General features: G+C 34.0%; 5 protein-coding genes across 19 annotated transcripts in view; 2 read left to right on the forward strand and 3 right to left on the reverse strand.

Annotated features, from left to right (window-relative positions):
• cut (homeobox protein, cut) overlaps positions 1-6,143 on the forward strand; it is a 75,294-nt gene extending 69,151 nt beyond the window's left edge. For all 6 annotated transcript variants that reach the window (XM_066297711.1, XM_066297709.1, XM_066297710.1 and 3 more), the window contains 4 exons: positions 15-163; positions 235-776; positions 835-1,042; positions 1,104-6,143. In XM_066297711.1, the coding sequence (XP_066153808.1) occupies positions 15-163; positions 235-776; positions 835-1,042; positions 1,104-1,548 (1,344 nt within the window). In that variant the 3' untranslated portion in view covers positions 1,549-6,143. The remainder of the gene's footprint in view (positions 1-14; positions 164-234; positions 777-834; positions 1,043-1,103) is intronic.
• Positions 6,144-6,237: 94 nt separating this feature from the next.
• Positions 6,238-10,432, reverse strand: Pex12 (peroxin 12). Its single transcript, XM_066297753.1, has 6 exons — positions 9,659-10,432; positions 8,825-9,006; positions 7,753-7,967; positions 7,541-7,688; positions 7,405-7,490; positions 6,238-6,455 (listed from the first exon to the last, which is right to left on the reverse strand). The coding sequence occupies exons 1-6, from the start codon at positions 9,885-9,887 to the stop codon at positions 6,344-6,346; spliced, it is 972 nt and encodes a 323-aa protein (XP_066153850.1). The 5' UTR covers positions 9,888-10,432; the 3' UTR covers positions 6,238-6,343.
• Positions 10,433-10,673: 241 nt separating this feature from the next.
• Positions 10,674-11,666, reverse strand: Rpb12 (DNA-directed RNA polymerases I, II, and III subunit Rpb12). Its single transcript, XM_066297764.1, has 3 exons — positions 11,470-11,666; positions 11,004-11,096; positions 10,674-10,813 (listed from the first exon to the last, which is right to left on the reverse strand). The coding sequence occupies exons 1-3, from the start codon at positions 11,531-11,533 to the stop codon at positions 10,791-10,793; spliced, it is 180 nt and encodes a 59-aa protein (XP_066153861.1). The 5' UTR covers positions 11,534-11,666; the 3' UTR covers positions 10,674-10,790.
• Positions 11,667-11,754: 88 nt separating this feature from the next.
• DNApol-eta (DNA polymerase eta) lies at positions 11,755-16,633 on the forward strand. Of its 7 annotated transcripts, none has more exons than XM_066297724.1 (6): positions 11,755-12,646; positions 13,344-13,478; positions 13,537-13,835; positions 14,100-14,537; positions 14,908-15,102; positions 15,412-16,633. In XM_066297724.1, exons 1-6 carry the CDS (start codon positions 12,513-12,515, stop codon positions 16,527-16,529), a joined length of 2,319 nt encoding a protein of 772 aa, XP_066153821.1. In that variant the 5' UTR covers positions 11,755-12,512; the 3' UTR covers positions 16,530-16,633. The 7 variants fall into 7 exon arrangements, with proteins under 7 accessions (XP_066153821.1, XP_066153827.1, XP_066153824.1 ...); XM_066297727.1 differs by having other exon boundaries at positions 12,508-12,646; positions 13,551-13,835; XM_066297726.1 differs by having other exon boundaries at positions 12,517-12,646; positions 13,310-13,478.
• Positions 16,634-17,212: 579 nt separating this feature from the next.
• Positions 17,213-23,526, reverse strand: LOC136347680 (serine protease gd-like). 4 transcript variants are annotated; one of them, XM_066297899.1, is made up of 12 exons: positions 23,250-23,526; positions 22,155-22,280; positions 20,844-21,298; positions 20,195-20,369; positions 19,677-19,826; positions 19,211-19,555; positions 19,054-19,153; positions 18,372-18,556; positions 18,056-18,196; positions 17,718-17,865; positions 17,507-17,658; positions 17,213-17,450 (listed from the first exon to the last, which is right to left on the reverse strand). In XM_066297899.1, exons 3-12 carry the CDS (start codon positions 21,156-21,158, stop codon positions 17,245-17,247), a joined length of 1,917 nt encoding a protein of 638 aa, XP_066153996.1. In that variant the 5' UTR covers positions 21,159-21,298; positions 22,155-22,280; positions 23,250-23,526; the 3' UTR covers positions 17,213-17,244. The 4 variants fall into 4 exon arrangements, with proteins under 4 accessions (XP_066153996.1, XP_066153994.1, XP_066153998.1 ...); XM_066297897.1 differs by having other exon boundaries at positions 19,211-19,621; positions 23,250-23,525; XM_066297901.1 differs by having other exon boundaries at positions 19,211-19,414; positions 23,250-23,518.
• Positions 23,527-26,659: the final 3,133 nt, after the last annotated feature.

The following is a 26,659-nucleotide window of genomic DNA, read 5'->3' on the forward strand; positions in this document are numbered from 1 at the left end:
TTGATTGTTTCCAGATTTTTGGTGAAGCTGTCTTAGGGTTATCTCAAGGTTCAGTAAGTGAGTTGCTCTCCAAGCCTAAGCCATGGCATATGCTGTCAATTAAGGGGCGAGAACCATTTATCCGAATGCAGCTGTGGCTGCAAGACACCCATAACATAGATAGGTAACATTGACAGTAAAATAAGAATAATATTGACACCAGTAACTAATTTTGTCTTTCAATGAAATCTGTAGGTTGCAAGCATTGAAAAATGAACGCAGAGAGGCGAATAAACGTCGACGAAGTTCTGGTCCGGGTCACGATAACTCCAGTGATACTTCCAGCAATGACACTTCGGAATTCTACCACTCAAATAGCCCTGGACCACAAGGCCCAGCCAGCGCAAAGAAACAAAGAGTCCTCTTCAGTGAAGAGCAGAAAGAAGCACTACGTCTTGCTTTCGCACTGGATCCCTACCCCAACGTAGCAACTATAGAATTCTTGGCTCAAGAACTGACTTTGAGCAGTAGAACTATTACCAATTGGTTCCACAACCATCGAATGCGACTGAAGCAGCAGGTGCCCCATGGCATGCCTTCCGATCTTCCCCCACGCGACCAAAACTCCTCACAGCAGCCCTTCGACCCTGTGCATTTTAGAGTATTGCTGAACCAAAGACTTATGGAGCTCAGTAAGGAAAGAATGGGGCTAGCAGGAGTTCCACTGCCTTACCCTCCTTACCTTGCGGCCAACACAAGTTTGGCGGCGTTGATATCGAGAGGTTTGCTGCCCACCGGTAAGTTGTGAAATCAATGGCAGTCTACTTTTAGGAATATGAAAATATGTTTTTGCAGGAGATATGAGTGACCTCTCAGCATTGAACAACGCAGTCAAAGAACAAATGAGCGGTTTAGACTTAAGTATGACATCATTGAAGCGAGAACCTACAGAATTTGAAGACGAAGATGATGTCGAATCAAACGCAGGCTCTGAAGACTCCAATAATTCTGGCAGTTTACAAGACGACCCCAAAAATGTCAGCAAGGAGGCGAACATTTCCAGGTAATATTTATGAAATGTTGATGAATAAAGCAGGAACGTCAAGAGCATGTTTATTTTTCAGTGCAAACCCGCACCAAGGTAGATCCTCGCGACGGAAACCTGCCGCCCCCATGTGGGTAAACCCACATTGGGAAGAAGAAAAGAACTCCCACCAAGGCCAGGAAAAAGCCACGACCAACCAAGATGAAGTCATAATCAATGGTGTGTGTGTAATGCAGACAGATGACAATTACACTCCTCGAAGGACTTCTACAGAAGAAACCATTCGAGTGGAACCTCAGGCGGTCTTGGACCGGTACGAAGATGATAGGAGCGACACCAGCAGCGTGAGCAATGAGGGTATCCATGAACAAACGCATGAGTGTGAGAGAGACAACAGACATGAGGCTGACTCGGAGATTACCGAAGTGAGAACGGAAGAGGCCGAGGTTGACAGAGATAGTGACAGTGATAGGAAACAAATGAAGACGGAAACTGAGGAGGAAAGATGGGGTGATTTGATGTGAATTAGAAGGAGGTAAATTCAGGAATTTTAACCGAATTTGTGTTGGTGAAATAAACTCCAAAGAAATCGCGTAAATTAAGTACTGCCAATAGATGAAGACGAAAGTTGTGGACGTTTCAGAAGTATTAAAACAGCCCTTTACGCGAGGGTGAACTATGTATATGACGGGATGAAGACGTTGTCTGAAGGCGCAAAGTATGTATAAAAGTTGAACCAGTGCAATCATCCGAAATAATGAGGATTCAAAACATTGTTAAGTAATTTTTTGGTACGGCTAGGGGGTATGTATCTAATCTACAAAAATCATTTCTTAAGGTGCTGCTATCGGAACTTCCAACAGTTTTTATGCTTTAGAACAGTTTTTATTAGCACTGCATATAATATGTGACTTGGAATGTTATTGAAATTTCTCATAAGTGGCTGAGAGTCAAAGATATCTGTTCACTAATTTTTCTATGGAACTTATCACCAAAGGTCCATGTGACATAATTTTTATTAAGACAATGTACAACGCTTGAATATAGACCCGAAACAAAAATAATGTTTCATTTTTACCACTTTTTACAAATTGCTTCTACTGTGTTGTCTCATTTCATGGCCCTGTTGGTGCCCCATAAAAGGAACTTGGCATTCAACATTTGGTGAACTGATTAGTTCGAAACCTTTTAACAGCAGTCTTAACATAAGCAACGACTTCTAATGGCTGAACCTTGCCAGCTGATTAATCAACAGAAAAAAAAGCGTCTGAAAAAATTCATAAACATACCAATAGTATAAAGGCATAAACAGTGAGGAAACCATACTGGGAAGACAAGCTTTTGAAGGTAAAAGCAGCGAAACCTTCAATTCGTCTGAGATTAGCAAATTCTAAGATTTCATTTACTGTCATTGGATGGCAGGACATCACTTTTTTACAACGGACTAGAAAGTATTGGCTACTTTCTTTCGCATTTGTCTACCTGAAAGTAATTTTTGCCTGTAAGAAATGAAAAGTTTCCCTAAAGTATTCACAAAACCTTTCGATCCCTGTTTTCTGTTTTTCCAATCTCTGTCTGAAAAAATTTCCAAGAGCAGTCACCTTTCTGTCACTTACAGTAAAAAAAAACATCTTGTATTATTGCCCTATCATATGTACTCCACTTTCACATAAGTTAGCCTCGAGAATGTTACTTTACTTAAGACTAATTAGTATAGAGGAAAACAATGTACTTACGTACTCTCTAGCGAGAGATGTCCCAGAGCACATGCAATATATATAGGGGAGTTCTAAGAAGTGGGGTATCAAATATAATATTTTTGGATAACTTCTCGAAATATCTGTACGAATTGAAACCAAAGAATCATGGACATGTTTTGACAGAAAAGTCCTTGGTTTTCCTCATCTGTTTTTCTTGTAGCCAAACTTTCACTGCTTGTCTTAACTGAATTTAAAAAGAAAATTTATGTGGGCCATTAATAAGTTAATAAATAAAATTTAGAAAGCAGATACTTTTCACCTACAGAAGCAATAACTTCGTTTTCGTACGTGGTTGTAAACAAAAGCTGTTTTATGGTAGTATAAATAGTCACCTCTGTAAAACTGCACTAAGGTTCTAAATCTTACAATGCTAATTTTGGTATTTACCCTCTAACCGGAACAAACAAATCGAATATTTATACAACAAATGTGATGTTTTATTTAATTTAATTAGCGTAAGGTTTTTATTAGAATAATGTAATTGGTGTAAACTACTATATTTTCACACCCCACAACGCCCACTATGCTGATTAAAAAACAACTAAATATGTGTTTTAGGTCAACCATCGCTTGAGTTTCCTTACAAATAATGAATATATTTCTATAGCATGAGGCAATGGAAAAGACTACATTTCACTTACTTTTTATTTGCAGGACGGTAACACCTTGGAATTTTCAAATTCTTTTTGCTTCGCCATTAGGTCAGGAAGACAGGCAAACAATGTTAAAATTCAATTTTTATGGCCTAATTCTCTGTAATTAATAAGAAATTGGGATAAAGGTGTTAAACAGTACTTTCTTTCATGGTACTTACGTCAGATATCAATTTCATTTGCAAGAAAATTGTTAAACCGTTAGGAAACTTTCTAAAAAATGTATTTAAAATAAACAAAGCTGAGACTATTAAAAGACTGTAGGGGACGTGAAAATATAATTGTTTATTCGGTACGTATCATGTAAAAATAAAACTGGAAAAATCTATGTCTTGCCAAATTTTCCCCATTGTGTTTTAGTGCCTATGAGTATTGTGCCTAAGTTCCATATAGTCAAACACGGGCTTAACTGGCGGTTCCGATTATCTAGCAACTGAAGATTCAACTTAAAGTTTGGAATATTTTCATTGCTTTTAATACGTGACCAGTTCTAAATAAACCGCAAGATAACTGAGGCAGCATTTAACATAGGGCATGCATTTATAATATAATATGGTAATAAAAAGGTGTATTGCACTGTTTCCATTTCTACACATTTTGTCAGTATCTATATTTTCTGATTCGATTCATATCATTAGTGATTTATGGACCTGCCAAATAAGACCCTGTTCAACTATAGTTGTCACCATAACAACAAGGTAGCAACATGACTGTCACATATATAGAATGGCCCAGATTTTAAGCCACAGCAATGATCTCAAGATCGATCGTAGAGATAGAAGACAGGTTTAAATATAAAACTGTACGATGAAGGCAGGGAGATAGTGTGGACATAACTGATGATACGGTGTGGTTTAAATTTGCATTAGGATTTTTTTTCTTTTAAATGAAACTCCCTGTATATTTTCACATTTTCTGTTGTTCGTATTTAAAACATGAAAATATACTGGAGGTTCCGCTTAAAATAAAGAAGTTAAAGTCTAATGCACTTTATTGAGCTACCCCTGTGTCCATTGTATTTAAACCGTTCTTTTGTCTTTTCTAGGTTTTAAAATAATTGCTACTACATAAAATCTGGGACATCCAGTATATAGACACGAATAGTTGGGTGAGTAACTGTAGATTTGTGACAAAAAAGAACAGCTGCATTACAAACGAAACAGGCCGATATACACAGAACACGATCATTAAGTATTAGTTCTCATTTTTATAAACTATGTATTATATACATAATTATGATAGCAATTTTAGTAGTTAAAAAAGACTGTTACCCGTTATATTGAAAAATGTTTTAGTCCGTACTTTAACGTAAAAAGGTAGCATGTATGATTGAGAAAATGTTTAAAACATTTTGTGATATATTGTCTAAATAATGGCTACTTTCCTTTTAATTTTACTAATTTTAAAATCTCTTTTAATGTTATTGTGAAAGGTTTTCGTGCTTCGCTTATGATCAAAGGAACGTTTAAGATGATCTAAATGCATCCCCAAAACAACCTTTGGCGTTCATAAGTTTATGAGTTTTCCAAAGTTCATTGCGCAAACAAGTGCATACAAAATAAACAACAAATAATTATAAATACGTACTAAAATACCTATATAAAGTAATAGTTATAATAATAAGTTATTTTTAGATGTAAAAAAGCTACTTTCTACTGTTGTCCCAAAGTTTTGTACATAATGTCGCAATCAAAATGCAGATAATAGGCGCACCCTATATTTGTTAAGCAGATAATTTTAATTCTGAAATGTTTTCTATATAATAAATAAAATAATAGTCTAGTCTGTGCGATGCGTTAAGGTTTAGCCGAGAAAAGCCGTCTGTTGATATTTTTTCATTATTGTTGATCAAGGCTAAAACCTTAACGTCCGTAAAATAGGAGCAAACGAGTAAAATTATAGCAGATACATACCCACACAAAGGCCAGTACCTTCCCGACATCAACAAAAAAAAACAACACAAATTTTTGTTTTTTCCAGATCTCATGTTTAATTACTAATTATTTTTCGAATGAACATAAGCTTTAATTTTTCCAAATACTGTAAAATAGATAATATCTTTCCCTGAACATATCGTTAAATTTAGGCTTATTGGTCCACCTTTATACCTTAGCTATAAAATAAGATGCCTTTTCTTTTTTTTGCAATGGAAAAAGGATATTGTGCAATATACAAAAAATATTCGGTATATCCTCTGTAATGTCTCCATACATATTCATCTGTGTACCAAAATTGTAAAAAAAGAAATTTCAAAAATACGTAAACTTTGGTCTTGACCGAGACAAATTAATTCATTATATTTAGCAAGGAAACCCTGTATAAAATGCACATTTTTAAAAGAATTTCTTGTAGAGCTTTAGCGGAAAGTATAGTTATTTCCTTCTTTTGTTGTTAAAGGCAGATTTTATTTTTGTCATTAACAAGGCAAGTAAAACGCGGATGGGGAAATTTAGTTGACTCCTATTTATTGAAGCTTAATTATGGAGGTGTTTGTACCTAAATGATGTCTGTCTCTGTTCACCCAGTATGCAGTTTTTGATACAAACACGTTCATTTCTACTGCTTGTTTCAGTTACTTATCTAAAAATTGTTTCACCTGTGTTAAATACCTTTTAAATATATCCTGTTTTTATTATCGGTTTTATCCTTGTACATAATTATACCATATCAACATTGAAAATTTCTAAATTAAAATTTTTCTCTGTATTTTTAGTATGTTTTATTTTCCTCGCACAAATCTTGATGTTATGTTTACCGTATATGTAAGGAGCTGGTAAGTAGGCTAGTAAAAACAGTAACAAAATATGTAACATTTTATAAAAAACAAACAAACAAAACAGGTAATAATCATATACACCCGATACCCTTCGTTTATTCTACTCACATATAAATATAACAACAATTTCCTAATCATCAAAGATGCGAACTATATCCGAGAGCATCGCTGGTAAATTTGTCACTGGGCATGTTTTTGTCTCATTTATATGCTTCGCAATGCAGCGGAAGCAAAATATGTACCTGAGGAGTTCAGTCATATTCGATAATCATTTGATCAATAGGTAGACGTAACTGAATCATGAATCTTTTCAAAAATCATGATTCAGTTATACATCAATTCTAACTTTTCATGTTGCGGCATATTGACATTCCAAATTTCAAAACTACATCAGTAAAAATACCTGAGATCTGGCTATGTATACTCCGATTTAGGTCATCTGATATTTTATAAAAATATAAGGATTTAAAAAATACAATAAAATACAGGGTGTTCAATTTAAAAAAATATTAACTTGGTACTTTTTAGCTGTTTTGCAATGTTTGCTTGTTTGTTGATGTTTTTAATAATCGCTCAAAAATATAATGTAAAACTCTATACTCTATTCCATTTAGGATAGAAAAAAAATAATACAAAAAACTAATAATCGGACTAGGAATCAAACCAGAGACACGAAACCCCCAAAGAGAATTAATACAGTTACTGCTGGGGTCTGCTACTGAATAACTAGTGCTGCATGATTATTTATATATATATATATAAGTAATATATATATATATTATATATATATTTTTTATTTATAGGGTCACTGGACAATAAATTAATGTCTCCAATAAAAGCTACTTGTAACATTAACATCTTTTTGTGGTTTGCAAATAAGTTAAACATAAGTAACTTATTGGTTTTTATTTATATATTTTGTCTGCAGGTAAATACAGCAAAATTTTCACCTTGCAAATGCATACATGCAAGAAACTTTTTTCTCGCAATGTTAATCAAAAATAAAAACTGTGACCCTTAGAGAACAAAGCGTCAGTCAAAATTATATTTATATGACCTTTTTTGCTTAAATACACGTTTCTTATTCCTAGTTAATTCGCGATATTGGCAAGCCGGAAACACCCTGTATTTTGTGCGTTACTTTCAGCTAATCTTCTATAGATCTATAGAAATTTACAAATATCTTCTTACCCTGATACTGGAAGAATCGTGGGATTAACCCAAGTCTGATAGCAAATCTTGCATTTGCCTTTATAGTGCTTAGCTAGGATATTGTACTGGAATACCACACAATGACGATAGCACTTAACTTTATACTAATACTTACTGAAGGAGGTTCAACTTTTGGTAAATATGTGAATGCAAAATTGGGTTTCTGAGAATTCCAAACTTGCAAAAACTGCATGAAGAAAGCAGCAGTTTCTAATACAGTACTCACTGCGTTTCGGGCTAATCCAAAATTTATGTCTGAAAGCCTAGAAATTACAATTGCTGCCCACTATTCACTTGGTAAATCTAATCAGTACCAAAATTACCTACTTTAAGTTGCCACGAAATAGTGCGCTCCAAAAACTCAGACTTGGTTCTTCATTAGAATAAGCAAACTTCAAACCGAGAATATTCAACAGCGGAATTTGAATATCTGTCTGTTCAGACATGTACTTAAGATAACTATTTAGAGTAGCTAAACTCCATAAAACTTCAAATGTGGAATGCGCATAGATAAGAAGTTTTTTGCTCCTACTTTCAAAATTCTAAAAAGTAAGTAACATAAAACAATTTATTTTTAAGGCACTTTAAAACTTATTGTAAATATAGTAGATAATCAAAATCGTATAATTTTATCCTTGAAAATTATAATATCCGTTTGAACTGGTAACTGTGCCTACCCCCGATGCCGTAATAAGATGATACAACAATGACAGTCATATTTTGGTTTACAAAACTACCTGTTTCATAATTAGATAAAACGATCCTTCGAATCCAAAAACACAGGTTTTTCTATTTAAAAATAAAACAAATCGTAAATTTTCTATTGCTTGTGTAACCCAAATTTCAAATTAGCAAATGAAACAACAAAAACTTTAAGAGTTTATGCACTTCCTATGGTCACAGAACGCTTTCTGTTGAAAGTTAATATATACATAAAATGACAATTAGGAACTTTCAATTCTTTTAAGACATAGGGGGTAGGCAGTAAGTCACGTCGAGCTTTTTCTAAAGTTATTGTAATTGTAATGAAGAAACTAAATGTCTCAAAGAAAATATTATCTGGGCAAAAATCGCTACTTTAAACCGTATCTTTCATCTTGAGTTTCATGTTGATCATGAGTTGGAATCCATTAATCTTGATGATTTTAAGAAGGGATCAATTATGTTGACTCTATATTTTGATATAGAGTCAATATAATATATTTCCTGAGGAATTTGGCAAAATTGAGGATTTGTGACTAAATTAAATGTCTCTCATTAAAAACATGAAAAGGCAAAGATTTAACCTGAACTTAGTGGGAAACTTAACAGAAACCCTACAAAACCGTTTACTTTCAATATTCTCTTAAATGAAAAATGAAATGAGCACTGAAATGTATTGAAACTCAATCAGCATTACTTTTGTCAACTGCCCCTCAGCATTTTCTATACGATATATTTGTATTTTTTCCTCAAGTTTTTTTTTTAAATATGGTACTGCAACTAAGAATAATAGAGAAATCTCCTTTTCTCTCTTAGTGAGTTGTGTTCCATTAGAAAGTAGCCTCTTCAACCCATAGAAGTTCTCAGAAAATGATGCATCTAAAAATTATGTTAATTTATCATGCAAGGTGTGCTATTAAGGTTTCAAGATAAGATATAGATGGACTGGGTTGAAATTATAAATAGAATATTAATTACAAGACAATTAAATGAGAAAGAGAACACATAATTAATTATGAATACCTAAGGTCAATAAGGTAGCCTAAAACTAATAGGTGAAACTTTGCTAAGAGTTTTGGGATTGTGGTGCACTCCTTAAATTACTATATTCTTACTCGATTTGCAATGAATATGTGGTCAAACATGGTATTTGCAAAATTCAGCTTTGTATTAAACTCTCTATTAATAAACCTTAAAAATCTATGAATGAATGTAGATTGTATTGAGATCTGAGGTACCAGTTATTAAAGAATGTAATGGCAGAACTATTAATGGAAAAAGGTGTATAAGAAAGTAATAAGCAGCTATTGAGGTACATAAATGCAGACACACTATTATACAGAGGTAATATGTCAGTATTCTATGGCCACCAGAGAGAAAATATGGGTGCGATAGGTTATAGATATTGATAGGTGCTTTGATTGATCGATCCTCAACAGAATTTGTACATTCCATGAAAATGTGATAGTTTTATGCTTATGACTGCCATTTCGCCTATTAGGTACAGACTTGGTGAGATTACAAAACTTACCATAATATTTCAGGTAATAAAACTGAAGCAAACCATTACATGCCAAAAATGCCTCATCATAGTATAAATTTAAAAATCCAAACTTTCTGGGAAAACTTGAGGACAGGAATAACGCTACTTTTTGTAAAGCTGGGTAAAGGGTATCATTCAAAGACTTCTGGGCTATGATCTCAAATATAGAAGGTCTGTTATGGATTGTGGTGGTAAAATTTGCTGCATTTTCAGCCATTTACGCTGATTGTGAAAGTTGAAAGGAGAATTTGATAGTGCCCGGTATCTACCACAAATAGAGATTTTTCTTTTAAAAGGTAAAAAGAAACTGTTTACTAACTTCAGTCTATTTTTTTGAATTCGTAGTTGATAAACAAATTAGGTTATGTATTAACGTAGTGTCATATATCACATAATCTTCTAATCAAATCCGCCATTCCTTTTAGACCATACATTCATTCGAGCGCCATCTTTAGCTATATAGCGTCTTCTAACATAACCTCAAATACATTTGGGTCCCCATTTCATCCTTTAAATACAATACTAATGCTGGTCCTGCCTATTATACGATAAGTGTCTTAATTTGATTACATTTTCATGTTTTTATCTAAGGTTTTACTTACAAAAAAAGCCAATCTTTAGTTTATGCACATCTAGTACTTCCCTCAGCTCTGTTCAAACCCACTGTTATTAATTCCGTCGAAAATATCCACTAATTGCACACATGATGTTATTTTTAACTTTTTATGTTTGTTCTTAAAAAAATGATAAGCGCACCTTGTTTATAAACAAAAGTAATGAGTCTTTTTCTACCATGGTGATTTTGGAAGCAGTCTGGGGTAAAGGTCTTGAAATTGAATTCTTTGTCTTTGATTCCATTTGAAATCAAAAACTTTCTTTTAGGAAACCGTTTGAGAAAGACTCCATATAAATGATAATAATTGAAGATTTTTCCATCAGGTAGAGTATAAGTACAAAAAATTACACAGAACTCATAAAATTGAAGTTAAATGTTCACTTAGCATTCAGTAAAATATCTTTATATAGGTGAATTACAAAACAATTCATAGTACTAAATATTCTGCTCATCACATTCTTGGGAAGGTTCACAAAATTTGAAGACAAATGCAGTCTGCATGCTTTATCTTGCATCAAAAACAATTACTATAAAAATTGTTAAGGAAATTAATACTGTAAGGGCAGTTGTTTTTCCCACTGAAATTTAATATTTAAGTCATTCAAAAGCAACACACTCCCTTATAAGGAAAATCCCTTTTCTAATATGAAACAGTTATGGCTACATAACTGCATTTAACTTAGTTTAGAGTAAAATTAACTGCAATAAAAAGGATACATCTTTTTGTTCTCTTCTTATACATAATACGGTACCCACATTCTCGGCAACGAATGGGATCTCTGGGTCTGATCTCATTTTCATTATGGCATTCTGAAAAAATTTAATTAGGTTTTGTCACATGAACTTTTGAACCAGTTCTATATCAGTATTTGCAAGGGAAAGAGTAGCAACTCTGACCAAATGACAACATGACCGTTAAAGTCGACGCATTTTGTGGTTTATAAGAAACTATGAAATTTTCTTATTTTATGCTTTTTGAAGAACTTTTATAGTTTCTAAAGTTTGAGAGAATGTCACATAACTAAGTGATCATCATCTCTTTGAGATGTCTACTTTTTAATATTTTTGCAGGATATTTCTATTATAATAAAATAGTGCATTTCCAGACAACCCCCATGCTCTCATTCAGGAATAATTTTTATGAGGGGCTCTGCTTTTTCATGTTTAGATTAGTATTACCTACCTCCACAAATGTAGACCATAGGCGTTTTCGTGGTGGTTGTATCTTTACTAGAACCTTCAGACATTCTTCGTAAATAACTCTAAAATATCTAATTTGAATTAATTTTTAAAAATTCAAGAAAACGTGTTAACACTGCGTTTGTAGTCGTTGTTTCCAGTAGCTTGTGTTTGCTTCTACTTTGCTTTTTGTAGGTTACGTCGATTAGAACTAGTGTTGGGCGTAGCGTGATCGACATTTTGAAGTATCAATTCTAAAAATTTCGACATTTGACAGTTTATATCGACACTTGATAAGAAGTTTCTAGCACGAATAGAAAAAAATGTCCATTAGAAATCGTACCAAAAATGTTTTGCATATATAAGAGAAAATTCTTAAATTTGCTCTATCATCAAATTGAGATATTCGAGGCCTTTGTTTGCTTTAACCGGAAGCAATCTAAACTTTTAAATGTAGAATTTAGGATATTTTAATATGTTCTTTATTAATTACCTTTTGGCTATTATTTCGCAAATACTCCGTAAGACCGTTGTAAGTAACACAGATCCTCTCAGAGATCGAAAAATATCTTAGTCTAATTACGAAAGCAATGAAACTTAATTGACATTTGACATCAAAACCAGATTTTGAGAATCGGGCTTCAAAGGCCCGATTTTATACAAAAGTGGGAGGGAGAAAATCAAAATTTTTTGACCAATCAATATTGAAAAAAATAACGTGGAGTAAACTTTCTTGATAATGAGAAATTCTTTATTTGTAAATTTTCAAAATCGTAACCCTATTTAAGTTATAGATATTATAGTTATTATTTTATATTTTACTGACAGGGGTACTTGTTATTTAAATTTAATTTTTAATGTATATTTTAACTTTTATCACAATGTTATTATTTGACATATTCCCCAACTTTTTTACCATTCCCCATCTTCTTAATATTTCCCTTTCCTGTTAATATTTCCGCGATCCCAATCCTCTGAATACTTCCCAGTCCTCTTAACATCCTAAAAGTGTAAAATACAGTCTTCGAAGCATCAAAATTTTTAACCATGAGCTATACTAACCGAATAATTTTACTTATTGACATGGACTGTTTTTTCTGTCAAGTAGAGGAAAATTTGAATCCAAATTTGAAAGGAAAACCCTTAGCCGTTGTCCAGTACAACCAATGGAGGGGTGGAGGGTAAGCAATACTATGCAAACATTAGTTTTTTTACTCCCTTGCTATGACATCCTGTTTGTTGTGTGGGTATATTTGACTGCTCTGATAAACAGGCAGTTCTGGCCCAAAGAAGCAATATATAGAGTTCATCTTCTGATTTGACTAGTCGGTTTAAAAGCAATCTATGGGTGTCTGAGATATGAAATCAATCAACAATAAATTCCACTTTTTTAACCTACCACTTCTTGCATAAACTTGTGTAGGCTATTTTAATAAGCATGTCATTATCCCAAAATATTCTGCAACATGTATCAAGCTTCTAGGGAAAAAAGTATAGCCCCATGAATGAAAATATACAAGGTAAAACATTTATCCTGACCCAAAGAGGCATATGTGCTTGATTTGTACTTAAATTTGAACTGAACATATGATTTAATAAGCATATGTTAGCATTTTCTTGCAAGGCTTCCTTACATTTAAGTAATGGAAAGGCAAGATTGAGCATTGGTAACATTTAAAACCTGAATTTGAGTTTAGTTTTGAGGCATTGGAGTAGATTAAAAGCTGTAAAACCATCCAACTTTTTTTGGTGCTAATATTATTAAATGAGCATATTATCAGTACAGATAATTCTGCCTTTAACATATGCCAATAAAAAACATAAAATAAAGTTTCCTTGCAAAGGGGTAAATAATGGTCCCCCTATATTATTCATCAGAATTATCGCAGTGAACTATCCAGCAAGGGATAAAGGAGTTCAGAGGCATATGAGGGGTGATGATGCAAAAGCACACTGTCCTGAAATTGTACTGGTTCAAGTGCCAGAAGTTCGGGGCAAAGCTGAACTTTCTAAGTATGTAAGCCACAACTTTGTATGTTTTATATACTTAAGCATCACTTTTGCATTCAAGATATCGTGATGCAGGTAAAAGGGTAGTAGAAGTCTTGCAGACTTTTTCAGCAAACCTACAAAGGGCTTCTGTAGATGAAGCTTATATGGACATTACTGCGATGGTAGAACAACGAATTCAAGCTGGCCTTGATATTGTTTCTGTTGACAAACTACAAAACACTTATGTTGTGGGTAGCACTATAGTTGATTTTGTCCAGAACGTTTGCGATCACAGATTATATGATGAGGCAAATTTTAAACTTGCCTTAGGAGGTGTAATTGCTGAGGAAGTGCGCGCTGAAATTTTCAAAGTTACAGGTAATAAGAAGTGAAATATTCGTTTCATTTTTGTCGCTAAAATGCACACTAGATAAAGTTGACTAGTTAAAAAATTACCTCATAGGAAGGTTCACAAAATCTAATTACATATCACTATCATAAAAATAAATTATTTCAGCCACAATTAGGGAAAATTTAAGAGCGAAATTAAATATTAAGCCAAGAAAATTGGTATTAAAGAATACAGGCGTTAATAATTCTGAAATTGTTCCGTTTGACGTCATTATGTTTTTTTCATACCAGGTTATAAATGTTCTGCTGGAATAGCCCACAACAAAATCTTAGCAAAGCTTGTATGTGGTCTTCATAAACCCAATAAACAAACCATTTTACCGCATGAAGCTGTACCTGAACTGTACAAAAATATGCCTATAAAAAAAATTACAAGTTTAGGTGGTAAATTTGGTGATGAAATAATGGAGAAGTTGAACATTAAATTAATGAGTGAACTCTCAACATTTAGTCATAAAGATCTGACTAAAAAATTTGATGAAAAGTCGGCCTCGTGGCTTTATAATATAGCAAAGGGTATCGATTATGAGCCGGTGAATACGAGATTGATTTCAAAGTCTATAGGCTGTTGTAAAAAATTTCCTGGCAAGGGCATGTTATGCATCAAAGAAGATCTTGAACATTGGCTGAATGATCTGTGTGAGGAGTTAGCCGAAAGATTGAGCAAAGGTAAATGTTAAAAAAATGTATTTATTTTTTTAAAACGTACAAATGTCGCCATTAACACTTTAAGTTCTGGAGTGAATTTTGCAGTTCACCGAATCTCCATATACAGGGTGGTTCTTTGGTAACTCCCTTGGTCGATTCTCGGTATCACAAATGTATATGTATGGTGTATTGACAGAGCAAAAAAACACCGTTAAAGCATTTTCGCGCATGACAAATTTTTTATTGAGCTAATATGGTTTACCGTCAGAGCATTGAGTAAAAGTATCAATTGTCATTCGCGAAATTGATCAAAATAGAAAAAAGATATAAAGTTTGTATATGTGAGTTTCTCAAGTCTTACTTTTCATTTTGTCCATTGATTTGTTTTAAGATTTCGAGGAAAACAATCGGAAAGCAAAGCAAATGGTGGTCAGTTTTGCACAAGAAATTGAAAATAACGAAATTCATAGCACCAAAAGCCATCCACTGAACTCTTATGAACAGTGCCGAATATTTGAGAATGCCATGAAAGTAATACAAAAGAATTGTATGCAGGATGACGGAACGTACCGAATAACATATTTGGGTAAGAACTTCTATTGCATTTAACTATTCCCAATTGGTCGTAAACTGTGCAACAGATATATAAACATGGTATAGGCTAATGTGTCCATTTCAGTAACACAGTGCCATTTATAATTAATTAAACCATTAATGTTTTAGTTACTTTTTAACTAAATATTGCATTAAAATAAATATTTGTATTACGTATGTAAAATTTTTAAAAATAGGTAGTAAAACTGCAGCGTCATTCGAGGTTAAAGGTATATGTGACCGCGATACTTCTATACTATTCGCAGGGGTAATGGTAGTTCAAGAGAATAAATTATTTAAGGTGTCAGCGCAGGAAATTTTCAAGATTTCAAGAAGAACAGGGAAATCACTTCGTTTTTTGAACAAATGAGAATGAACAGCAATAACAGTATCCAGAAATTTGATAATTCCAAACAGAAGCACTTCTTCAGCGAGGTAGATACTCTAACGAGGGAAGATCGAAAGGGTGATGCCGATGATGATAAAACTTCAATTTATTCGGCTGACACTGAAGAGGACGAAGATAATGTGAATTCAGACGATTTAATTTACTTTGAACAAATCAATCCGGAATCATTATTAGACGAGAACTTTGAATTTAATAGCGTGATTTCCACTAAATCTGGAAACTCCTTGGATTTTTGTAGGGAACATTCTGACACTCATATCAGTAATAGTTCTTCACCCATAATTAGATTGGACCCAGATTTAGATATATCTCAGGATTCAATAAGTAATGAATTCAATAAACCAGTATGTGATAGTACAAATAATGGCGACCATTCTCCAGTAACCAATTCGTTTTTTACGCGATACTTTAGTCAAAGCCTTAAAAGGAATTTTGACACTTCTAAAATATTTGAAGAAGATACTGATTATGACTCTCCAGAAAGCGATCAACCCGCTGACCAATGTTCCAAAGTGGTCAAAAGTACTATTGAAGAAACTATTGAAAATCAGCGTTGTCCAGAGTGTGGAAAATACGTCGATCAAGATAACTTTCAGTCACATAATGACTATCATGTCGCTTTGAGAATTGTTAAAAGTGAAACACATTTATACAAGAACGATCCTCCTATGGCTTCCACTTCAACAGAAAATCAAGTTGTTCCAAAATACGGTCCAAAAAACACTAAAAAGAGAAAGATAGAAGATGTTGCAAGTTCTCAAAAACCAATAAGTAAATATTTCTCTACAAATGAAAATGCAGAAGGGCCTTGGGAAATTTGCGAAGAATGTAATAAACCGGTTTTAGTTAGCGAGTGGAATGTGCATAAAGACTTTCACACGGCTAAACGGATACATCTGGAACTTAATTCAGTTCCTGATCAGCCGATAATTCAGAAAGTTGTTGCTGCTAAACCTAAGTCTTTCGGACAGCTGAATATATTAGGGTTTTTTAAATCTGCCGAATCTTAAGGATATTTTTAGATTTTTATAACTTTTTATTATCAAATGCCATCAAAGTTGGTTGTAACTTTTTAGGTTTGTACTGTTTTTATTAAAATATTTAAACTTAAAAATCTAGTTTTCTTCCGTTTGTGTTAGCGTGTCATTATTATCCACCAAAATATCGAGAATGCAAAAAGGAGATTTGGTTTTCCTCAATTTTATATAATGTTTAATAGGAAATTGAACATTTCGATCTAACTTCCCAATTATGAATCTGTAATGTTATCTCAAAGTTCGGATAACGTTGCCTTGATCTGAATATTAAATACCAGTAATGTCTCTTACGTAATAGTACCTTAATTTTGAGCCATAGTAGTATAAAAAAAATACTATAAATATGTTAAGGTGATATGGCGTGTTTACGTAAAATAACCATTAGTTTTAAATAGCAGTGTAATATTACTCAAATATTAGGTTAGAAAGTTGCTAACCATTATTAACACGAGATATGTTATGGGCATCGTTATTAGGTTTCTGTTGTATATCATTTAGTGATATAATCCAAACCAAGATTTTATTGACACGTAATATCAGGTAGCATGTTCAAATATAATGCAATACAATGATCATGCAATCATTGTTATCTCGCAAGTTATGTGGTAATAAAAATCGAAGAAACTGCTAAGTTATACCATAATAAAATTAATCAGTTTTAAAAATGAAGCACTGCAATATATTTTTCTTAAGTTGACCTCACAATATTCATGATCCAATCTAAATATTTACTGGCATCTGTAAACACTACGTATTCTTGCAAATTACAAGATTTGCGCGTGACGTCTGATAAGGCTGTTGACACGATACCTCTGAGATAAAATACATCGTTTTTTCTTAAAAGAAAGGCGGATCCGCTGTCTCCATTACAAGGGCCTGATCCATTTCTGAAACCTAAAAACACGTTCCAATGTTTTGAAAACAAAAGAAAATGAAAAGTTAATTATTACCTGCGCAAAATGTGTTTCTCGAAATTATCTCCACCAAAGCCTGTCCTACTGTTGAGGTACTGCCTTTTAGACACTCTAATTGGTCTACAACGGGCATCTTGACTTGCCGGGGTTCTGCCGAGCTGAGGTCTCCATTTTCGTTCCGACCCCAACTGCAAATTTACGTTCTAATTGTTTTTATCTTACTACTTAAATGTAATGATTCATTTACCCTACAACAGTCCCAATATTTCCAACAATTTGTTTCAAGTCGGTATTGCCTTCCCACAAGCATAATGGTATTATGGTTTTACTGAATGGTATCGGGTCCTGGAAAGTGATTATAGCGATGTCTGCGTCGGCTTTACCTTGTTGGTACTCTGCGAATAGAGAAAAAATGTGCGCAAAAAACGTTTATATATTGAGACTATGCTATATATCTATTATTCTAACAAGAACAAAAATTCTATTTCTGCTCTTTGTTAAATATTATTGGAGTAAAAAAAATAATTCGGTTAAAACGAGTTAATACACCTGTTTATGAATTAATTTGAGCGAAAAATTACTTACCAGGATGAACAGTGACAGTTTCAGGTTCCAACATGGTCTCTCCAGGGGCCACAACCCATTTCCTTATATTTAGCTTGCCAAAAATGCAAACAATCTCGTTGGGTTTTACTCGCCTGTATTCCAACTTAACGCAGTGCGCAGCTGAAAAATATGTAAAATTATTTAGTGTTTGAATAAAAAAGTTCTAATATGTTTAGCGCGGGACGAATACATAGGATTCTCGCTAAAGTGGCGAAAGCGACCTACTGGATTGTTAAAAAAAATGATAGAATATTTGCAAGTTTTAACAAAAAACCATTAGAGCTAAAAATATTACCTGTGACTACATGTCGATTAGATATCAGAGATCCACTGCAAATGTAACTAAGACTAAGATTTTCTAGTTGTCTGAAGATGGCAACCAGCCAAGGATAAGCCCCTCTTGGAACTGTTTCTCCGTTAACAATGAGCTGATTGGTTGCTATAGGTTTTCCACATATGTCTTTTGCATCGGTGGCAGTACTGCAAAATTTTACACTTATTCTATAGGTCGATTCAAAATACGTTGACAAATTTCATGGAGACAAAATTCAGGAAAGTTTAACTTAATTCTTTGGGACTGTGATGAATTTTACATTGAAGGAGCCTCTAGATTCTTAAGAAAGAGAATTAATGACATTAAAATTATATTGAAAACAGAGAGTTTTGTAAGTCAAATATATATTAGGGCGTCTTTAGTAATGATCACGGGAACGGGTTCGTATAAATTAATAAATTTGTTTTTTTTTTATATAAATTTTAACTTCCTATATTTTTGTACCAGAGCCCGTTATTTGTTAGAACTTTTTCTCTGCAATGCCAGCAATCACCTTTTGAAGATTGTCAAAGAATTTGTGAATCATCCTGTATTTTAGTCCTGATTTTACGGTCTTATTACATTATCTAATAGTAGTTAAATCTCAAAAAATATTAGGGCATTGTACCTATATATACGGCAGTACGTTATATTACCCACTTACCTTATTACCGTAGGATCGCGTATGTGAGATATTTCAGTCGTAGGCCTGATTGCAATAGGAGATTCTTCATCCCTCTGATTGAAGAAGACATTTTCGTCAACTGAAACATTATTTGCTACGTACATACTACACATCGTATAAACTCAGCATTACGTACTTCCTATATCTTCTGCTCCACTCCTTGAAGGCTGAGGAGTTGACAGCCCAGTCAAAAATGGATTATTAGGGTTGATTTTACCGAGATTAGCATCAGACAGAGGGGGAGGAATATGAGGGCGTCTCCGAGGGGGAGTTCCTGCAGGTTTAAACTGGTAGGGATTCTTCACATTGATGGGTTGAATGCCTCCCGGTGGAGGAGTTCCTGCAGGATTAAAGTGGTAGGGATTTTTCGAATTAATGGGTTGAAAGCCCCTCGGAGGAGGAGCTCCGGCAGGTTTAAATTCGTAGGGATTTTTCACATTGAGAAAAGGATTCGAGGAGCTTTCTTGTCCACGGTTTATATCTGTGAAGTAAACATTGACGGAAGAACTAAATGGGTCGTTGTCCCCTCTGATATCAAAGGGAAAATCTGAATAATAAATGTTTGTAAATTTGCCAAAATTTAATAATTGCTTAGTCCTTACCTGATGTTTGAGAATTTGATGATGAGGAGGGTAGGTTGTTGAAATTCGGTGAGCCGTCTATTGTGGGGTCTGAAGACGAAGTGAGCGGGGTAACGTCTAAGCTAAGTTTGTGATGGAGGTTTATTATCGTCAGGATAGGTACCATTTGAACTGTAACGATAAGAATTAACATATAAGGCATCATTTGGAAAAATTTCAATCCAAATATTCTTAAAAGGCAATTTTTTGTAAACGCAAACGTTTACGAAGCTTCAATTTATGGAAGAAGGGTATCCCGTAAGACGGTAGTATCAGGTACTTTAATATATCATTTACCGCCGACAAATCAGTACAGGATACCTGAACACCGTGAAATAATTGCTGTATTAGCAATTTTTGGTAAGTTTGATTAAATATTAAGCGGCGGAAGAATTTTTATGTGTGAAAAAGTGCAGTCAAGTAGTGCTAAATCAGGAAGGTATAACGATTTGCCAAACTATTGCGCCAAAGTTGACAGTCAGACTTAATCTAGTACTTACTAGGGATGCTAGGACCACTACATATTAAATTTCCATTAACGGCGATCTTAGTTATTCTAGGAGCAATGTTTTGCCAAGCCGGAAATAGTATTTTGTAGTAAATAGTCTGCCTATTCATAATGTCGTTTATCACTTTCTGTCGATTCTCCGCCAGCACTATCTTGCCATTGTAGCCCTGCAGAGTAAAATGTATTATTATCCATTGACAAAACAGAAATACTTGTTAATATTGTTATTATGTATCGGGGTTAATCGATCTATTTTTAAAAGAAAGTTGTAAATAAAAAGATCTGGAAGGGAATTTCAATTAAAACGGAGCACCCAGTATTGGAGTCAAGCTGTCTCCATTTAATCGTTCAACTTAAAAAATGGATTTAGCCTACTTAAGTTCAGTGTGATCCACCTTGTATATTTCAAAGCATTAGTAAAAAATTACTTGTAAATTTATATAAACTTTTTCCTCGGTCTCTACTTGTTTGCGATTTGAAGCGGGGTGTCGCTTCGCTGATTAAGCCCATATGAAATACAGAAAACTGGATCTCTCTGTGTAGGTACGTCTCTAGCAATAGAATTCTCATTTGCCCAAATACTTCGTAATCTAATTATCAGCTACTACTAATTAATTTAATTAGAAATTAATGGTGCCTGCCTGAACGCTGTTGCCAACCGATAGCTCAATATCCAGTTGAATCCTTCCTCCAGTATCTGCCTGATCTACCCTAACCGAACCAATCAAATTCCCATTTGCATCGTTTTGGTATTGGAACACCGACGGACAGGGGCTTTGAAGGGGCCCCTGGTTAATGTTGACAAAGGCATTTGGATTTGAGTTTCTTGCTTCACGTGGTGAGTAAATGACGTATTTAAATTCTCCTAACACTGGAATTCCCAGAGAAGTTAATAATAGTAATATCACAGAAAAGGTCAACATTGTTAGGTCACTTAACGCACTTAACATAATCATAAATAAATTTAACAAAGTCCAGGTCTAATGACCGTTCTCTTGCTTCACTTAATTTTATGTAACTTTACACTGATGTTGCACTTATTATCACTCATTGATCTCTTGAAGGAAGAAGGTTTTCCAGTGAAGTGTTTTGGTTTCTGTAACATAAAAGAACATAAAATAAGCCTCAGTAAATGGTACTTTGTGTTTTTTTGTGGGAAGGATATCACAAGCTACATTAGTCGTACTAGGCAAGGTACTGCAAAGCGAGGCTTAAAAGTACGACAATGTGCCTACCTAAGAGCGCAGTGTTAAAAGAGTTTATGATGACTAATAAACCCCTTTGGATATTGTAAATTCTCTCAGGTAGGAACCAGCTACCTTTATTAATCAAGTGAAATTTTCATGAGCAGATTGCTCGATGGTACTAGAAGATATTCATTTTGGATCTCAAATTTGTTAAATTTCATCCCATTTGGTAGTTCTTTAATTTAACCCTATGCTGGAACAACGTTGTAACCGTCAATATTTGTTAGTACGGTATTTCCATGGAATAGCGTTGTGTGTACCTTAAATACCCGCTCGCTGGAAAGGTATATCAAAAAGGTATAAGGTATAGAATATTATTTCCCATACCTTTCCTATATCCTACCGACGAGTTATTTAAGGCGTCTAAAACGCTATTCCATGGAGATACCGCACTTACAAATATTGACGGTTACAACTTTGCTCCAGTATAGGGTTCAGTCATAATCCAAGTATCATATAAAACTCTCTAGGAAAGATTTAACAAGAAAACAGAAACTTTAATGAGCAAAAAATAGCAACGCCGCGTTTAGCATTTATCTTTAAAGATTAACGTCAAACTATAAGAGAACTGATGTGATGTTTTCGCGCACAATGCTGCCAAATCCAGCAAGAAATCTGAATTTTTCACAAACTTATGTTCAATACTATAGCCGCGGGCGACTTCTAGCGCATCATTCCTTTGTTATACAGGATATTTCACATTACCTGTTCGGTAGAAAATTGGGGAATTGAAAAAGACAACATTGTCCAATGTTGTATACGGCCATAGTAGACCATATTCTTTCTCATAGAGTAGTTTCACTAGTGCAGAGTTGTCAATTGTATCTGAAACTAATGGCAACATGTAAATTTAAAATGGAAAGTCCTGTAAATCCCCAAATTTTTCCAATCTCGAAATTTTTTAAAAATATTTCGAACAGCTTACTGTACGTCGATTTTTAACCGCTTGGGAGGTAATGACGTTTAAAATATGACATTATTGCACTAAAATATAGATCTAGTGTTTTCTAGAATCAGTAACTTGTGAACGGTATTAAGTAGGCCAGAATGATTTCCACATTGCCATCTTTTCGAGGCAGGTGTAAACTTCAAATTTGACATACATTAATTTGTTTAACATGTGTCAAATTATTTGACAGATTTCAAATCTTGTAGTTCTATTCATCTTGAAAGGTTAAGATAAGAATGTCAAACTCATTTTGCGCATAGGTCAGATTGTTTGTATGATGACTCTCGCAAGTGCAAAGTAGGTCACATCATGAAGGTCTTTATCTCGAAAACAGTCGAAAATCAGAACAAGATATGCTAGACATTGCATTTGAACACGGTTCTGGATGTTTCATTTGAAATTTTGATGTCGTCATTGATTGCACCAGCTGTGCCCTAGTAAAAAACTATTTTTTATCCGAAATTTTCTAACAAACGGGCTACCTGAATCACCCTTATGCCTGATAGGAAAGTTTTTGTCAAGAGTTAAAGACCCGTAATTATAGGAAAATACTCTAAAAATAACTCGTTTCCTAGTATATCAAAGCAAGGTATCGAAAAAACCCGAACATGTTTCGAGGTAGGCATGACGTCTTTCTACGTAGTCCACACGAACAACCTCTGTTGAGATTTTTGAAAGTATTTAAGTCAACTGAGAATTTAAACATTACATCACCTCATTATCTCCCCTGTATTAGAGGATATACATATATGACCCTAATGGTCACAGTCACTCAGCCACATATTTTTGCTTGTTAGTTATTCAGACTTCAGTCTCGTAAAAACGTTTTAAATGTTTAAACTTTAACTTACCATTATGATGAAAAAAAAAACCTTCACCCGCCTGAATTGTAGTCCAGAAGGGTCACTTATGGATTACCCATCACTAACAATAACTATAGCAAACTTGTATTTTGGTACAGCGCAAAATGACTAACCGATCAGACAACTCTTGATCAATTTGATTCATCAATTATTCAGATATCATTATTATTTCGTTATGGCATCGGTAAATGCTAATCATTAGTTTTAACTCTCCGACATCCGACGGAGTACTGGTCGTACTACTTGTTTGTGTATGTATATTCTGATACTTGTTTAAAAAAAAGCCGCAAATTGTTTATTTTATGGTCAATGCTGAGTATAGTTCTCTCTTTTCGGTACAGTTTTTGTGGACAGAAGCGTGAAGTTGCAATTAACACTGCCTGCACCTACTGCTCGAGGACAAGATTTTTTTTTGTGATAACTGGGTATCTGGGATTTCCCGACCAGCTGGGTTTCGAATACAAGAATGGTTGAATAACCGTAATAGTAGTTGGTGCTCAAAGAACATGTTGAATGATTGGGTACAGTTCAAGACTATTGCGAAGGCGTGGTAAGGATCGTCTATTGTACCATACTAGAAGCGGTGTATCTATTACCGACATCAGTATAGTCCGGGTTGGTTCGCTCCCCTAGAGCCCCAGACAGAATTCTTTAACAGCTTTAATGCGCGGAGAGCCTCACCAAGAGCATAATTTTAAAATACTTGATGGCATAAAACAACTTTCGGCGCATGCATTTATGGTAAGATGTATGTTAAGGTAATTCCCAAACTTAACGGAACTAATACTGCTCCCTGAAAAATGTTGCTGCTAAAATATGTATGAATATTCGGAGAGTACCTACTGCCGCCGCGTGATTCAATTTTAAATGATTATCCGGGTGTCTGGGAAATCCATATACTTTTTTTGCAATGGATACCATTGGCGAATTCAATCGTCACAACAATGGCGCAGAGAACAATCCGCATTGTTCGTATTTTATTTGCATTATTATGTGCTGTTCATAATATTCTTATTAACGATTGTTCAAAATGCGTCATTTCGATATCAGGCAAAAGCGGAATTGCTTGAAGCGCATCTCAACAGGAGATAACAATAGGCTGTTAGTGTGCCATTAGCTTTTGTAACAAATTGGAATGTCATATTTGGTATTTGTCAAAATGACAATTATCATCTTATGTCAAACGTCGTTCACGTTTGACAGGTGTCAAATTTGTCGTTCCAATTTTTTAAAAACGACTAAGCTGAAGTGTGAACGCCACTTTACCTTAATTCGAGCTGTTGAGAAGCTACAACTGTTGAAAACGCCATAAGTACCAAATTTCAAATGCCAAACATCTTACGTAAAATAATATTTGTTTATTTATTTATTACATATTATTTATTATATATTATATATTTATATTATTTAGCCGATTTCATGGCGCCTCGAGGAATGAAACAAATTGGAACAGCATATAATAGTGTAATGTTGAAATCAAACTCATGCAAAGGTGGGAAATGTTTCTTTTGTTTTAATAAGTTGAGCATGCGCTGGGTTAAAGTCAAAAACTACCTAGTTGACAAACTTGGAATTTATTTCAAAATCTTAGTTATTACTATTTTTTTACAAGAATTGCTGCTTACATTTACTTACATGACAATAATTGGACTCGCACAACGACACTAAAGAGTAAGATTTGCAGTCATCCCTTAAATATATGTATAGGCAATAAAGTTTTATTCCAGTATTACTTACCAATCTTACCATTTTATATAAATAGAAGGTAACAGTTATAGACCTTATGAGACAGTATTTATATACATTTCATTACAACGCGCACGTACTTACCCTTACTTTTCGAATTAAACATTTAATAAAGTTGTAACACAAACATGACGCAATCAATTAGTGTTTTTTCTTTTAAGATGAAAAAAATATTTTTACAACAAGGAATAATGCTTGAAAAATTGCCTAAAAGTTAATTCCGAGTTTTGCACGCTTAGGAATTCTCATTAGTTCAATCCTCGATTTCACAAATTCACAAATACACTTGAAGCTATTATTATTTCCAGAGAAAGGCAGTGGCGTAGCCAAGGCATTGCCAAAAACTTTCAAATTTTAAAAGGGTGGCATTAATAGATTACGAAAAACTGTCAAAGTTTATTCCTAGCCCTGCACGCCCATGACTTTCCATTAATTCGAACTCTCAATGTCACGAAATCAAGCATCGAGTTCGATAGTTCTTAGGACTATTTTACACTAACGAACTTAAATTGTCTTTCGGTACGGCCTGCTATATTTGGGGTATTAACCGTGTTTCTTAGGCGCTTTTTACAGGTGATTAGACTAACAAAACGGTAAGTGACTTGCTTACCGTTTGCTACAAAGGTAAGTAAAATGTACGGTAAACCATGAAATGTTCGGAAAAAGAAGCAACAAAAAACAGGCGTCATGCGTGAAAACAGATCTGAATGCATAAATCATAAAATTTTAAACGCCACTTCAACATTATGAATATGCGACAGAGGTCATATGAGAAACTGCAGGTATGAGCTCTACGGGCATTCAGGGTTCTACCGATCTCAGACATAGAAGATTTTGTGATTTTTTTGTCTTTGATCTGGAAAACTTACTGCTTTTGATATATGAATCGCCATGGCAGGTACTTGAAATGATGTCACGTAATAGGTACCACGTAGTAATAAAACCTCGAGAAGTACTTTATGACGTTGTCGAACATTTCTGGAAGTTTGGAAAGTTTAACTATTCATAATAATCGGTTACTAGAAGTAACTAGTATATTACATTAAACTAATAATTAGTTTGTTATATGTTACTACTAGTAACATATTAACTTATTTGTATAATAATATGTAAAGCGCACTTACAATAGAAGAAACTACACAGGTGCTATACGGGGTAAATTTTTTCGATGTCCAATATGTTGAGTTTCTTGGAGAGTAGGAAAAGTAGAACGTCGATTAAACTGGCAAAAATTTCAGGTTTTAGGGGAGGAATGTAAATTAAAAAAAATCAACGAACGTTTTGTTTAATTCATGGCTCTGTAAATATTTAAAAAAATATATTTTTTTGTGACGTTTTAACCAAATTAGCCGTATTCAAATTTCGTTTAAGGAGCAAGCATATAAGGAATTTGAAGAAAAGCTATCTTAATAGATTAATTCGACCGATCCTGTCAGTTGTCATTTATGACATGACGTAAACTTTTTTTTTAATGGCGGACCTACATCTACTTTTCAATTTTGATTTTAATTAACGTTAAACCTAGCTCGCTGTGGATTTATGCATGTCGATTTATTATCGCATTAGATCAACCATGAAATTTCCACGAAAACGTATAATCAACTTATATTTACAAGTACCCTTTTTAGCTTACATAAAGCATTTTTGCAGTT

The sequence above is a fragment of the Euwallacea fornicatus genome, chromosome 29, assembly GCF_040115645.1.
Source record: "Euwallacea fornicatus isolate EFF26 chromosome 29, ASM4011564v1, whole genome shotgun sequence".
NCBI lineage: Eukaryota > Metazoa > Arthropoda > Insecta > Coleoptera > Curculionidae > Euwallacea > Euwallacea fornicatus.

Coding starts and splice junctions, on each gene's coding strand:
- Pex12 (XM_066297753.1), bottom strand. CDS start 9,887: ATGGCTGAAAATGCAGCAAATTTTACCACCACAATCCATAACAGACCT. Junction 7,689..7,752: donor CTATTTCGTGGCAACTTAAA/GTAGGTAATTTT, acceptor TGTAATTTCTAG/GCTTTCAGACATAAATTTTG. Junction 6,456..7,404: donor ACGATTCTTCCAGTATCAGG/GTAAGAAGATAT, acceptor TGAACTCCTCAG/GTACATATTTTGCTTCCGCT.
- Rpb12 (XM_066297764.1), bottom strand. CDS start 11,533: ATGTCTGAAGGTTCTAGTAAAGATACAACCACCACGAAAACGCCTATG. Junction 11,097..11,469: donor TATGGTCTACATTTGTGGAG/GTAGGTAATACT, acceptor AAATTTTTTCAG/AATGCCATAATGAAAATGAG. Junction 10,814..11,003: donor TAAGAAGAGAACAAAAAGAT/GTATCCTTTTTA, acceptor CAATTTTTATAG/TAATTGTTTTTGATGCAAGA.
- DNApol-eta (XM_066297724.1), top strand. CDS start 12,513: ATGAGCTATACTAACCGAATAATTTTACTTATTGACATGGACTGTTTT. Junction 12,647..13,343: donor AACCAATGGAGGGGTGGAGG/GTAAGCAATACT, acceptor ATTATTCATCAG/AATTATCGCAGTGAACTATC. Junction 13,836..14,099: donor TGAAATTTTCAAAGTTACAG/GTAATAAGAAGT, acceptor TTTTCATACCAG/GTTATAAATGTTCTGCTGGA.
- LOC136347680 (XM_066297898.1), bottom strand. CDS start 21,158: ATGATTATGTTAAGTGCGTTAAGTGACCTAACAATGTTGACCTTTTCT. Junction 19,622..19,676: donor ATCAAATTCTCAAACATCAG/GTAAGGACTAAG, acceptor TTTATTATTCAG/ATTTTCCCTTTGATATCAGA. Junction 17,866..18,055: donor AACTGTCACTGTTCATCCTG/GTAAGTAATTTT, acceptor CTCTATTCGCAG/AGTACCAACAAGGTAAAGCC.